This window comes from Eulemur rufifrons, chromosome 2 (genome assembly GCF_041146395.1).
Source record: "Eulemur rufifrons isolate Redbay chromosome 2, OSU_ERuf_1, whole genome shotgun sequence".
NCBI lineage: Eukaryota > Metazoa > Chordata > Mammalia > Primates > Lemuridae > Eulemur > Eulemur rufifrons.
In genome coordinates this window covers 114,443,517-114,459,218 of record NC_090984.1, presented here as the reverse complement: position 1 = coordinate 114,459,218, position 15,702 = coordinate 114,443,517, and the positions used below count along the sequence as shown (strand labels likewise).

Genomic DNA, 15,702 nt, shown 5'->3' with positions numbered 1-15,702 from the left:
AGTTCAAGGTTGTGATGAGCTATGATCACATCCCTGTACTCCAGCCTGGGCAACAGAGCAAGATCTCATCTCCAAAAAAAAAAAAAAAAAGACAGCCATTGAAAGTCTCTATAAGTTGTCCTAAGGGTGGCATATAGCAAAAAAAGAAATATTTATTCAAGAAAATCTAATAAACAAAGTCTGGGTAAGAACAGTGAGAGCAGGTGGCACTTGAACCATGACTTCTCTCCTCTCCATAACAGAAGTGCCATTCAGGTGGGCTTGGCCAAGAAGATGGGGCTCCCTTTTCCCCCAGCTCCCAGTCAAGGAATGCATTATCTCACCAGGAGGGACAGGCCACCAGCATTTCTTATCCTCCCCAGCTCCAAGTTACAAAGTCTAAATTCCTGATAAGTGAGGCTGGGAGACTAGGGGCTTCTTTCTTCTAACCAGTCCCCCATTCATAGGGCAGAAGGTCTGTCCCAGGCTCGGCAGGGTGAGAATATAGAGTTTTGATCATCTTTGCCCCACTTTGCTTGTAGGTTGGAGGTTTCATGCTGGTAGAGGAAGCTGAGAAGACCATAGATTACCATCCTTACCCAGAAAGAACCCTGCTAATAAAGCATGGATGTCACTCCAAGACAAATGGGCAACTGTCCTCTTTAGCTCCAGAGCAATGGCTAGAGATATTTCCTTAGGGGCAGTTCATAAGAACAGAGAGCTTTCAAGCTCTCACCAAAACAGCTGACAATATTGAAACAGAGTATGTGGCTAATTCAAAACTAAGGGTGCTTTTTTGGGGGAAAAGAGATTTTGGTGGTAAGCAATTAAGAGGAGGCTGGTAGCCCCATTATTAGCAACAAACTAAACTGTTGGATGTGGACAACTAAGAAGGGTCCTCCTGGGGTCAGAGAAAACTTCAAACACTGACCTCAAAAACTACTTCCACAAATGGGCCCGAATGTATTGTGTCAGACTGGAGTAATTTATACCCCAGAGCATTATTGAAAACAATAAAGCAACTAGCCAGCAATTAGTAGAGCCAAACAGCTAGGCTTAATACCAGCAGATGTAGACAGCCTAACAGATCAGGGAAAGAGAGTGAAAAAGAGCCCTGCTAGAACCATTTTGCAAATGCCCAAGGCTGTGCCCTCCAAGGAGCAATATCAAAGGCTTCACACTGCAGATAAAATAGATTTTACTAAAATGGTCAAGCCAGGTTATTAAATAAAGAAAAATAACAATAAAAACAAACCAAGAGTCAGAATGGAGGGTTGGAATCAAATCATAACTTGAATCAATCAGAAAAAAAGAAGAGACCCAAAAATGGTCAGTAGGAAGGCTAATATGGCAAACTATAAATATGTACTTGCTGTTCTTTCTTCCCTTAGCTTTTTTGAAAAACAAAATTATATAATATAAAGGAATTGCAGCAATGTATTGTTAGGTTTGTGACACACATGGTTGTACTGTGTATAACAATAGCACAAGAGGGAAGAGAGAATAGAGCTATATAGGATTAATGTTTCTGTGTATCATTGAAATTAAGTTAGTATAAATCCGAAGCTGTTTTTGATAAGTTAATATTATGTGGTAAGCTGTAGAGCAAATACTAAGAAAATAACTCAAAAAAATAAAGTGAGAATTCTTTAAAGGAATTAAAATGTTATACTAGAAAATATTCAGTTAATGGAAAAGAAAAGAGTAAAGGAAGACTAGGGGAACAAAAATATGAGATTATAGAAAACAATAAAGTAAAATGGCAGACATAAATCTAGGTATATCAATAATAACATTAAATGTGAATGGATTAAACATTTTAATCCAAAAGCAGAAATTTTCAGACTGAGAGGGGAAGGATCTAACTATATGCTGTTTATAGGAGGTACACTATAGATTCAAAGAGACAAATACAATAGATTAAAAGGAAAAATGGCGAAAAAAGATAAATCATGGCAACAACCACAAGAAAGCTGGAGTGGTTATTCTAATATCAGACAAAATAGACATAAAAATGCTACTAGAGATTAAAAAGTACACTTCATAATTATAAAAAGGCCAATTCAATATATAGTCATCCCTCAGCATCTGTGGGTTATTGGTTCCAGGACACCTCATAGATTCCAAAATCTTCTGATGTTCAAGTCCATGTTACAAAATGGAGTAGTATTTGCATATAACTTATGTAAATCCTCTCCTGTACTTTAAAATCTCTAGATTATTATTAATACCTACTACAAGGTAAATGCTATATAAATAGTTGTTATACTGTACTTTAAATTTTACATCATTTTTTATTTTTTTCCAAATATTTTTGATCGATGGTTGGTTGAGTCTGTTGATGTGGAACCCATGGATACAGAGGGCCGACTGCATGTACCTAACAACGTAGATCCAAAATATATGAACAAAAAATCAAAAGAAATGGAGGGAGAAATAGAGAATTCAATAATCATATCTCATTCTCAATAATGTAAAAAGATTCAGCAAGGAAATAGAAGACTTGAACAATAGTATAAACCACCTAGATATAACATATCTATAGAAATGTCTGAAGAGCAATTGCAGAATACATATTTTTCTCAAATGCACATGGAACATTCTCTAGGGCAGACCATATGCCAGACCATTAAAAAAACTTAATAACAAAAACCATATGATCCTCTCAACAGATATAGAACAAGCATTTGCCAAAATTTAACACTCCTTCATGATAGAAAACCCTCATTAGTAGGGATAGAAGTGAACTTCTCAACCTAATAAAGCCATGTGTGAAAAACCCACAGCTAACATAATACTTCGTGGTGAAAGACTGAATGTTTTCCCCCTAAAATCAGAAACAGGGAAAGAATATTCATTCTCATCACTTTATTCAAAATTATGGGCAAGTAAAGGCCTTCAGATTAAAAAGGAAGAAGAAGAACTCTAAAGTTGACATGATCTTGTAAATAGGAAGTCCTAAGGAATTCATTACATTATAAAAATCCATACATTACAAAAATTACTAGAACAAGTTCAGGAAAATTGTAGGACATAAGATACAAAAATTAATTGTATTTCTATATATTTGCAATGAACAATCTAAAATGAAATTAAGAAAACTACTTCATGGTCAAAAAGAATAAAATACTTGGGAATACTTTTAACAAGAGAAGTACAAAACTTATACTCTGAAAACTACAAATATTGTTGAAAGAATGAAAGAAGATCTAAATAAATGGAAAGACATCCCAGGTTCATGGATTGGAGGCAGCTGTACTCATCACTGTGTCACCAATACACTCCCATGTTCATGGATTAAAGACTTAAAATTGTTAAGATGACAGTACTCCTCAAATTGATTTACAGATTTAACATAAGCTTTCCCAAAACTTTGTAGAAATTGACAAGTTGATCCTAAAATCCATGTGGAAAATAAAGGGACCTAGAATAGCTAAAATAGTTTTGAAAAGGAAGAACAAAATTGGAAAACTTATACTTCCTGATTTCAGAATTTACTACAAAGCTACAGTAATCTAGAAAGTGTGTCACTAGTATATAGATTGGTGGAATAGAATTGAGAATCCAGAAATCCTCACATTTACAGTTAGTTGATTTTTCAACAAAGGTGACAGCGAGGAAAGAACAGTTTTTCAACTAATGGTGCTGAGACCACTGGATAGCTACCTGCAAAAGCATGAAGTTGGACCCATACTTACAACATATACAAAAATTAACTCAAAATGGATCAAATAATAAAGGTAAGAGCCAAAACGAGAAAGGTCTTAAAAGAGAACATTAGGGTAAATTTTTGTGACATTGTTTTTGGCAATGATTTCTTAGATATGACACCAAAAGCACAAGCAACTAAATAAAATAGATAAATTAGAATTTCTAGGGTACAGTAGGGGATGAAAATGTTTTGTAATTGATTATGGTCATGGTTGCACAACTCTGAATATACTAAAAACCATTGAATTTAACACTTCAAGTGGGTTAATTTCATGATATGTGAATTACATCTCAAAAGAATAAACCAAAAAGCGCAAAACCCCACACAAACGTTTAATAGGTACACTTCACAACGTAAGATATAGAAATGTCTAATAAGTCAAATCATAGAAAGACGCTAAATAATATTGTTGTTTAGGAAGATGACAACTTAAGATCGTGAAATACTGCGACATGCCAAACAGCACAACAAAATTATGATGACTGAGCATACGTACAAGTGCTACCTTTTAGAGATTCCCACTAGCCTTTCATATCTCTGCCAGCGATCGTAGCACTTACCTCATAATGACACTCCAGGTGTCATAGCTTCTGCTGTTATATCCCTTTGGCAGCCTCGGTATCTACTTTACCACTGCTACAGCCTGGACCCTTGGATAGAGTTTGCTGTTCACCTTGTAAAGTATATAATACATGACCACCCAAAAAATTAAAACAACTTATTGAATGTCAAGTCTTTACCTTGGGCTGTCAGGTCAATCTGTTCTAGAAGTAGGAATTAGGTTACTTGATGCTTTAGGTTTGTCTTCTAAAATTTATAGTTGCTTTTCTCAATCTCCCAGTAAATGGAAAAATAAAGCAATTTCTATGTCCCAAACAACAATAATTTATAAGTAGGTATTATACCTGTTCTGTAGATAAAGAACTGAAGCTCAGAGAGGCTTAATTTGCTCAGGGCAGGACAGCAGTGGAGCCATGTGTAGTGCAGGTCTATCATCTCCAAAACCCTAGTGCTTTTGACTATGTCATGGTGCATCTGAGACAAGAGTACGTTAACATTTTTTTTTTTAATGGACTGGCCTTTTGAGTTTCAGTGTGATTTTTTTCCAGAGACCCTATTTAACATATATTCCAATATAAAAATTTTGTGTTCAATTATTAATTAATACAGTAAGCATCTAGTGAGTGCTTACTGCATGTAGGTACTATGTTGGGTATGCGGTGGTGAATACATTGATCTTAACTTTAGGAGAGAAAGCAAGGATACAAATAAAATAAATATTTGCAGTACCGTGAGATAACTACAGTGATAGAAGTCTTTAATGAGTATGATGGTAACATATCAGGAAGTGATCAATTCTGCTGGAGGGGCCATAGAAGATGAAATGATCAAATTTAAAGCTGTGGAGGTGTGTCCCTTGATATGTGGGTACCTATTTCTGTGTCATGACTATCTATCTATGGAAACCGTATCTGCATAAACACCAATATTAAGTTTAAATAAATAACTACTTTAAAGTAGAAAAAAATTCATTGTTAGTTTACAGGAATGCTGTGTTCCTTTACACCTTTTTAATAATTAGCTTTGTGTTCAGATATAATTAAAACTCCTTGGCAAAATACAAAAGCCTTAAAAGGGAAATGCTTTTTTGCTGATATGTGGTTTGTAAAATACTTGGCGAAACAACTAGCTATTAGAACTCTTTAATTCTGTTGCATCTGCTTTTTGGAATTTAAAGTTAAATGGGCAAGATAAAAGAAAAATTGGGGAGTTTATGAAGAACTTGCTCTATTCTTTTATCAAATTGTGGTAAACTTAACAAGTGAATATACTTGACATTATATGCTTTTCAAATTTTTCAGGAGAAAAAGTTTTAAATTGTGTTCATGATTATTTTCTAGAGGTAAATTGTTTCTCAGACATAAATATTGTGTGTTAATGTAGCAGTGGTTAGTTTCTGATGAAATTTAAAAAATTTTTTGCGACATTTATTTAGCAAAAAGTTTATTATTCCGTAGGATTTTGAGCAGTTTCTAATATTACTTTATATAGTTGTTACCTAAAATAATGAATAATGAAATAAGTTTTCAGTTTATCAATAAATGTTTTATTGGAGTCAATTATTAACATACTTGGTTGTTTTTTTTTTAATTTAACAGGTCTCTTATTTATTTCCTAATGTAGCCCTTTGTCTTCGATGTCATTATTCCTGTTGGATAAACAGGACAAATTGAAAGGGAAATGAGAATCTTTTAGTTTCAGAATCTTTAATTTGGCCAAGTTGTACTACTTTTACTTTGGGGCTAAATGGAGCAATAAGAAGGCTACCTGTGCCTAATATACATTTTTGTAAGTGTGCACAGACAATTCTGGAAAATAGGGAATCTGCCTGCAGATCTTAAAAATAGTGATTGGAAACTATTACAAATGAAAGGCTGGGACTTCTGTGCTTTTTGTTCTGGTTTCCCAGTGGCTGATATTTTGCTACTCCAAAGTAAATTAAGTATCCATCATCGTATGGTGATACCAGAGGTTTCTGAGATGCTATATTTGGGAAAATGTATTTAAATATATATGGGTTTTATGTAATAGTTTTAATAGCAATACTCTGTGCAAATTCATGTGATTGTGGTTTAAGGTAGACATTGTTTTATGAAATTATATTACTATATGAATCTAGTACTATATCTATATGAAACTGTATACTTTATACTAAGAATTGTACAAAAAATGATATATTAAAATCAGTGCCTTATGATTAATAAAGGAAATACTGTCTTTATGAATACAAGTCAAAGAAAGAAAAATATATTTCATTTTTAGATTATATAAATGGTGGAGAACTTTTTACTCATCTTTCTCAAAGAGAGCGTTTCACAGAGCACGAGGTGCAGATCTATGTTGGAGAGATTGTGCTTGCCCTCGAACATCTCCACAAGGTAAGACACTTCATCTTTGCAGTTTCTTTTTTTGAAAAATCTAGTAACTGAGGTAATGATGGAGCTAAAAGACCTAATATTTTTATATGTCATTGTCTTGATGGAAACTGGGAAAGCACACTTATAGAACACTGCCAATTTTCTCAATTTTATAGTTCTCTTTTTAAAAGTCTACTTTCCTATTATAGTTGCTGTGATGCAGATTAAAAAGATAGAATCTGAGCAATTTTTGGCTTTCTTCATGAAAAATCCGAATGCTTATTTATTACAAAATATCATTAGCATAAAAGCTTCTAATTCTTAAAATAACCTGTAAAATGAAACCATAAATCATAATATTTATTTTCTTAATTGTAACTTACTCCATTGCAGACTCTGCCTATACATCTTCAGGTATTTCCTGATTAGGCTGGTGAATGAGTTATTTCCCATTCTTCCAGTCTGGCTTTCTTTTCCATTTGTTTTGTCCCGACACCCTCTCTTGTCCCCACTCCGTCCCTCCCCCTCCTCCATTATCTCCATGTAGCATGAACTCTGTTACTGTTATAATGGAATTCATGTTCATGATTCTGTGTGAACTCCACAAAAATCAGTTTAAACTTTTTTAATATTATCGGTCCAAGAAATTTTGACTTTTTTTTTCATAATGAGAAAACATTATTGTGGAAGCAAAGTCATTATGTAGATAGGGCTTGTGTGTTTTTCTGTAGCGATAGAAAATACTCAAGTAATTTTTACTAAAGGTGTGTGAGACCCTAAGGAGACCAATATTTGAGTCACTAAATTAGGACAAGTCAGGTACATCATGAAGCCCCTCTTCTTTGTTATGTTGTATGCAGGTCCTATACTAGCTTAAGATAAATAGAGATTAAAGTGCTGATTAAAGAGCATAGAAAAAAAGGGAGAGAATTGAAGGGAAAAGTAAGGAAGAAGGGTGAAAGTTCTAAAGGGGCAGGGAAATTAGAATAGCAAGATGGAGATAATAAATGAGAGAGGCTGTGAGAAAAGATGATGGGAAGATATAAGAAGAAAAGGCAGTGATCAAGAAAAGGGTAGATCCAGCTCAAAGCAGAAACAAGACTGGATGGGTGCGGGTCGAGGGAGATGGTTCAGAATAGAAATCTTAAGAAGAGTAAATGAGAAATGTCTGAGGAGAAGGAGAGAAAGTGAAAAGGCAGTGGGGTTCCAGGCTGCAATACAGTCGAGAGAAAGGGAAGAGAAAAGCAGTAAAGTAGGAAGTGGAACTGAGGTTGTGGGACAGACATGTGCTCTTTTTCTGTTAGAATTTTTACTAGGTAACAAGCTTTATGCCTGTGGTTATTTTTGTGGGGTATAAAGTAGTTGAGACATCTTTATATAAGAAACAAATTGGACCCAGGAATAGGCTGCAAAGACCTTTGAAATTTATGATTAGGAGTATGAGATGTAATTCTTTACAATATAAAAACAATGGTAGAAATCATCATAAATGTGGGTATAAACAAACAACATGCAAAGCCCTGATAAGTAAGCTAGAAATTTCAGTTTTTAATTTATGTGAAACTTTAATCCTGTGAATTATGTTTATTAAAGGAAAATCCACTAACATTCGTTGTTATTAAAACGGTAAGAAACACAGAAGTAGAGAACATAATGAATACTAGGCATAAATATAATTGGTATGGAATGAAAGTAATAGAGCAAATCAGATCTCAGTTAACGTTCTTTTAATATTACTACCCTAGAAAGATAAGTATAACAGTGATACAGATAAGTATAAACCAAAGCCTGCAGTGTTAATCTTGATACAGCTACGAACACTGGGCTCCACAGGAGGAGACAAAAATGGATGTTTACTTGGAAGTGATGAGGTAAAACGTGATAATAAATGATTTGTTCCTAAACTCTTTTCCAAAGAGTTTGTTAAAAAAAAAAAAAAAAAGTACTACTGATTGTTAGATGCATGTAGTGCTTCAAGTCAAATGTCAGTTCAAGGTAGACTATAGATGTTTTTCTTCTTGTCTTTCTTATAAAACACTGAAGTTCTTAGAGGAAAATTGCCTAGCGATTTTCTATGTGTAATTTTGATTTCAATTTTAAGAGATCATTATAAACTTTTTCACATATTTAGTGTTGAGAAAAGCAATATTTCTAAGTTTAAAAATATTTAATTCAGACTGGCATACCTAAAAACGTGAAACAGAATACACATAGGTCGAGTACCTCTTATGTAACTTTGATTTATTGATGTTAAATAGCTAAAGTAATAGCTGAACTATTTTGCTATAAAACTTCCATGAAAAACAAAATAGAGAAATATAAATGTTATTTAATTGATTTACTTTGCTTATTTAGAACTGAAGTTCAACTAAAATTAACCTATAATCTTCAATCTTTGTGTTTAAGAGCCTATTATTAAACAGGCCTTTATTAATTACCTATTTGACACACGGCACTGTGCAAATTACTGGATAAATACATAAAAAATGAAAAATAGAGTTATGGTATAGGTATATTGAGACACACAGGAAATACCTAGAAAGTATAAGTCATGTATAGGTAGGTCCAATGTACACATGGGTGCTGTGAAATGAAAAGCGAGGAAATGACCAGGGTGGGATCTGGTCAGTTGGGAGAGCCTTCTGAAGCCATATGAAATGATGGACAAGAATTGGCTAAGAGAGCACCTGAAGGTCATCTTGAGTGAGAATGAAATAAGAATAGAGACATGAAGAAACAGTAGTCAACAAGGAGGCCCTAAAGAAGCTGGTTGAGCAGGGGTAGACCCTTATTACTAAGAGAACAAAGACATGGTTGGAGAGGTCCAGGGAGCTGCGCAGATGAGCCCTCAAATGGGGAATTTACATTTGCCCTGACCAGTAATAAGTAACCAGTCATAGGATTCTGAGGAGGGTCATGCTTTTTTTTTTTTTAAAAAAAAAATAGGTAAAGGCTGTCCTAATTCATTTTTTGGAAATTATGTTTACATGTGTATTTGTTTGTTTTTGCAGTTGGGGATTATATATCGTGACATTAAGCTTGAGAATATTCTCCTTGATTCGAATGGCCACGTGGTGCTGACAGATTTTGGTCTGAGTAAGGAATTTGTGGCTGATGAAGTGAGTATAATATTTCAATTTAAAGTTCGTAAGAACAATGTAAACAATGAAATATTAGCTGTAGAATAAACATTTAACAGAACAGTGCCATGTGGATTATGGGCTTTTGTGAAGGTTTGCCCAGGGTAACATTTTGCTATGAATAACTGTAAAGATTTTTAAGTTAAAATTACCATGGAATAATCCTGTTAGAATTGAAGTAAACTTTTGATGGATACATCAGAATTCCCTGGTTTAAAAACATGACAACTATGCATTTAACTTTCCCAATAAAATATGTAGAGTATAACTGAAAAACTAAATAACTCTTTTGGCCCTTCAGGAGAGTTATGGGTTAGATGACGGCCAATAAAGAATCACAAAACAAGGCACATACAGTTTACACTATAATTACAAAGTAGGACATGCTATGAAGGCCCTTTGAATTCACTGGACAAGAATGACAAGTATCTACTAGATCCAATTCTTTAATAATCTTGCTGTTTTTTACTCAAAGTGAGTTAAAATATAGTAACCAATGTGTGGATTTTAGATATGGAGGACTTTACATTGTCAGTGTTAATTAGAACTTGTTTAATATTACAGATACATTTAATTACAGTGAAAATTATATATCTATTATAATTAAATGCTCTTTATGTAGCAGTTGTAATAAAAATCATATTATTGCACTACTAGTTATTCAAGATAACTAAGTAAATTTGAATGCCAGTTTCATTTCTATCCAGGAAATTGTTGGTATAGAATATAGAGTCATAGTAAAATTTTTTGTAGTGAATGACTTTGTTATAAAACACATCATTCTTGGGTTCGAAGTTAGGTGTATTGCTTTTTGGAATATTGCCAAAGCAATCCTAGGCAAGTGAGAGATAAGTGCTGAAATTATAAAAAGTAAAGGTCTAATTTTTTATCATATCTATATTCATTCAGTTTACTTGTTCAATGAATATTTGTTGATCAACTCCACTATGCTAGGGACTAGACAATATGATGGTAAATAAAATGGAAATGATCTCAGCCTTCATGAAGCTGTGAGTGTAACAGATTAAATATGTTTACTGTTGCTTCCTCACTAAACCCTACTAAAGTAAAAAGTAAAAGGGTAAAATAAACATGCATTCAGAAGGGAGAGGAGAAATAGCAACCACATTTTGGAAGATGGACAGCAGAGAGACTAGTAACCATTTAGTATCCCTGATACATCCTAAGCGAGTCATATGAGAAGCCTAAAAGCAGGTTGGTTTGTACTTCTGACCTCCCAAAAAGGCTCAGGACTTGGAGGCAACCAGGTATCCCTCACAGTAGGAGTACAGGTGATGTAGGACCCAGCAGGATTGGTCAGAAGTCTGTATGAGAAACAGGTAACCCCCAGATCCTATCTCTGCCCCTACCCACATAGGCAGCTGTGCCGTCTTCAGCCTCTGGGAAGACTGAAAAGGTCTGTGGATTCTGGGACAGAGGGCACAGCTGAGAATGAGGGTACCACACCGAAAGTAGCGGGTAAAGGGCTCTGTGACTCCCTTGGCCTCTTTCTACCACTTAACTCTGGGCACAGTGGCTTCCCAGGCAGGAGTTGGGAGGGTTCCTCTCTGAGAAAGCAACAACAAAAAATCTGCAGATGCTGTCACTTGGGGGTTTTGCCAGTGAACTGGCCAAGCCAGAGCTATCTCCAGAAAAGCCTGTCTTCTTGACAAGCCCAGCCCGTGCCACAGTAGCATGTTTGTGATGTCACTATTTTTTTTATATTTTCATAGCTGTATTTCAGCATAATTCATTTCCTCTGTAATAATATGTGTTTAAAAACATTAATCTGAGAAGGGATCCATAGGCTTTCATAGACTGCCAAAGGGTCCTTGGCATACAGAAGTGTCAAATTCCCCCTGTAGAGAGAGATTTGGTGATCACTTTTCCTCTTTCCACGGAACCATTCGTTCATTGACCCATTCACTCCACAGATATTTTTGAGGGCTTTCTATGTGCTAGACAGTAGGCTAGGTTCTGGTAATACAATAAAAATCATCAATGAATGAATCCTGTGTTTATTGGTATGTGTGGCTGATCATTCAGCAGTAGGTGGAAACAGACTTTGGCCCAGGGGAACAGCAAATGTTAGTACACAGAACAAAACTACACAAACAAAAATCACTGTTGACCAGAGTTGTTAGGCATTAATACAGTAAAATAAATTAGTCATAAATGCTGTGTGACTAGATCGGCTGGGGTACTCCTACAAAAGAAGACTGTTGTGTTTCTGTTAGTCATGGGGCAACAGCCACCCCTCAAGGGAATGAAGGGGAGATTCCAGGCTGGGCGCGGAGTCTCACACCTATAAATCCTAGCACTCTGGCAAGCTGAGATGGGCGGATTGCTTGAGCTCAGGAATTTGAGATCAGCCTGAGAAAGAGTGAGACCCCGTGTCTACTAAAAAACAGAAAAATTAGCTGGGTGTCGTGACGTGCAACTCTAGTCCCTGCTATTCAGGAGGCTAAGGGAGGAGGATTGCTTGAGGTTGTAGTGAGATACGATGACGTCACTGCACTCTACTCAGGGCAACAGAGTGAGACTGTCTGCAAGAAAAACAGGGGTATTCCAATCAGATATCATAATCTTTCAGTGCTTAGTTGTTTGGGTGCAAAAGTGAAATATTGGAGTTCAAGCTGAAGTGGAGAAGTAATTGCTAAGTGCTCTTATCATTCACTGACTATAACCTGGCCTGTTTAACATAACAATTAAGCTATATGGTTATATCTCTCTCATTGTTACTCTTAGCCATAGAGGATATATTGTCATGCTAAGCTTCAGATTTAACTCTCAGGGCTCAGATAGGAATTTTCCTTTTCTGAGTCCCCTAAAACTTGATCAATTGTTCCTTTGCTCCCCTGATTCTACCAGTATCTGTTTAGCAAGTTTCCCTACCTAGACCCTTTCCATCTTAAAAATATTCCCATGAAACCATTTGTTTTGATTGGCTAGCATTCTTTTTTGGTTTCACATGTCAGCCCAGCTCACATGTATCAGAATATTATCCTTCTTGCAACAAATTTCTTTTTTCTCTTTTCCCACTCTGCCTCCTTGGTTTCCAAGATATACATTTCTAACTGTCTTCATTCCTCTTTAACCTCTTCCTCTTTGACCCTTTCTGTCACCATTTAAGCATTGCTTAGTCTCTCCTATCTTAAAATTTTAAAAATGGACAAATGGATGGGACTAACTAATGAACAAATAAAAAATCTCAGAATCGCATATTCCCATGTAGGTTGTCTTGTTGTTCTTTCTATACATTGTCACTCCTCAGTCTACTCCATTGTGGCTTGCACCCCGTATCATTGACTGAAAGTGTTCTTGCCAATGTCACTGTTGACCTCCATTTTATTATAACATTAATACTTTTTAGTCCTTGTCTTACTTGACTGCCCAGTAGTGTTGAGCTAGAAATTGCCTCTCACCTTGGCTCTGTGACATGACACTTCCCTGACTTTCAAACTTCTCTCCCTCCCTCTCTCACTCTCACTGTCTTTTACAGGCTCTTCCTCTTCTGCCCGAGGGTTCCTCACAGCTCAATCCTAGGTATTCTTCTCTTTTTATGCTGTACATGCTGCTGATTCCCAAATACATATGGCCAACCCTTACCTCTCTTCTGGGCTCAAGACCCAATATGCCCATATTGCATCTCCACTTGACTCACAGGCTCCTCAAACTAAGCATTTCTGAAACTGAACTAATCTTCCCCTACTCAAATCTGCTTCTCACAGTTTTAGATATTATAAATTGTGATCTCATTTGTTCTGGGAAATGTATTTATATTTAATTTTTAAGAATTTACTTTTTATATGTGTTTGATGTTTCTGTTCATGGTATAATACTCATCTCAGTATATTCATTAATAATTCAAAAAGTATTTATTTAGTACCTACTGTTGCCAGATACTGTACCAGACTCTATAAATATAGTGGTGAATGAACATAACAAGTTCCTTGCTCTCATGAGCCTGTATTCTAGAATTTATTTGTCAAATATTCATACAACCATTTCTAGATAAGAGTTTGCTAGCCTGGTTTATATACAGGGTAAAATTGATTTTCTTAGAAACTTTAAACATCCTTTTATATGATAATGAATACTTTATAAAATTTGATACTTGTACTATTATGTTCCTGGAACAAACTTTACTTTCCATGGTATATATATTTTTTATACATTGATGGATTTTGTTTGCTAGTGTTTTATTTAGAATTTTATTGTCTAAGCTGACCTGTAATTTTCCTTTATAATATTGCATTTGTCATTGGTACCAAGGTTAGTATAACCATTGGTACCAAGGTTATACTAACATCATGAAATGGATTTGAAATAGTTATATGAAATTGAGATCGTTTTTTCTCTAAAGGCTTGGGTGAATGTATTTCCATAGCTTTCAAGGTCTCTGTTTTCTTTTTATTTTTTTTCTTTTAGGTGAGTATGAGTAGCTTTTCGAATACCGATTTAATTTTTAAAAAATATTTATAGATCTATTTAAGTTTTTCATTTCTTCTTGAGTCAGTTTTGATAAATTTATTTTGTTTTTATTTTTTTTTGAGACAGAGTCTCGCTCTGTTGCCCGGGCTAGAGTGAGTGCCGTGGCATCAGCCTAGCTCACAGCAACCTCAAACTCCTGGGCTTAAGCGATCCTACTGCCTCAGCCTCCCGAGTAGCTGGGACTACAGGCATGCACCACCATGCCCGGCTAATTTTTTCTATATATATTTTTAGTTGGCCAGATAATTTCTTTCTATTTTTAGTAGAGAACGGGGGTCTCGCTCTTGCTCAGACTCGTCTTGAACTCCTGACCTCGAGCGATCCACCCACCTCGGCCTCCCAGAGTGCTAGGATTACAGGCGTGAGCCACCGCGCCCGGCCTGATAAATTTATTTTTATAGAAAATGTTATATTTTGTCTTCTTAAATTTTTGACATCAGTTTGTTCAGAATTTCCTTATTTTTAAAAATCTATTTTAGCTATGGTAATATTTCCTTTTAAATTGCTAATATTGATTTTTAATTTTTCTTGATCAATTTGCCTAAGGTTTGTCCATTTTATTAGTCTTTCCTAAGAAACAGCTTTTGTCAAGCCTCTCAAGTTTTTTTCTATTTCTTTGATTATGTTTCTTTATTACTTTGTTCCTTTTACTTTCCATAAGTTTCTTTCATATTCTTTTTCTAAACTTATGAATTGGACATCTAACTCACTAATATATAATCTTTCTTTTTTAATAAACCTATAACTTTCTAAGAACAGCTCTAGCTACATCCCACAAGTTCTCATATGTAATATTTTTATTTTTATTCTAATACTCATTGTCATTTGGGGGGGGGCATGAACTATTTAGAAATGTGTTTTTAAGTTTTCAAATACGAGGAAATTTGTTTATCTTTTTGTAAATGAGTTCTGGTTTTATTACTTAGTGTTTGGAGAACAAAATGTATGCAGTTTCATTTCAATAGCATTTGATATTTGCTTTGTGACCTAGTACGTGGTTAATTTCAGTGTGTCACATATGCCAGAAAAGACGGTACATTCTCTAACTGCTGGATATATGGTTTTGTATATTTTCACGAACACTGTTCATATCTTTTATATCTTTACTAATATTTTTCCTGCTTGATCTGTCAGTTATAAGAGAGATACGTTAAAATACCGCTATGATTGTGGATTTGTCCACTTCTCTTGAAGATCTATTTTTGTTTCATATATTTTAAGGCTCTTCAAAAAATTTTGAGAGTATTCAGGTTTGGAATAATATTATTTCTCTAGTGAAATGTTCCTTTTAATATTATGCAATGACCCTGTTTAATTTTAATAATCCTTTTTGCCATAAAGTTTATTTTTCCTGCTATTAATAAAGATACTCCAGCTCTTTATTGGTTAGTGCCAATCTGATACATCTTTTTCCATCTTTTTACTTTTAATCTTTGTCCTTATGTTTTAGATGTAGTTT

At 34.9% G+C, this 15,702-nt stretch overlaps 1 protein-coding gene across 6 annotated transcripts in view; it reads left to right on the top strand.

The window, feature by feature from the left end:
• RPS6KA5 (ribosomal protein S6 kinase A5) overlaps positions 1-15,702 on the top strand; it is a 147,573-nt gene that overhangs the window by 87,272 nt on the left and 44,599 nt on the right. For 5 of the 6 annotated variants that reach the window (XM_069465225.1, XM_069465222.1, XM_069465224.1 and 2 more), the window contains 2 exons: positions 6,515-6,630; positions 9,621-9,728. In XM_069465225.1, coding sequence (XP_069321326.1) covers positions 6,515-6,630; positions 9,621-9,728 — 224 coding nt within the window. The remainder of the gene's footprint in view (positions 1-6,514; positions 6,631-9,620; positions 9,729-15,702) is intronic. The other variant, XM_069465223.1, reaches the window with a different exon arrangement.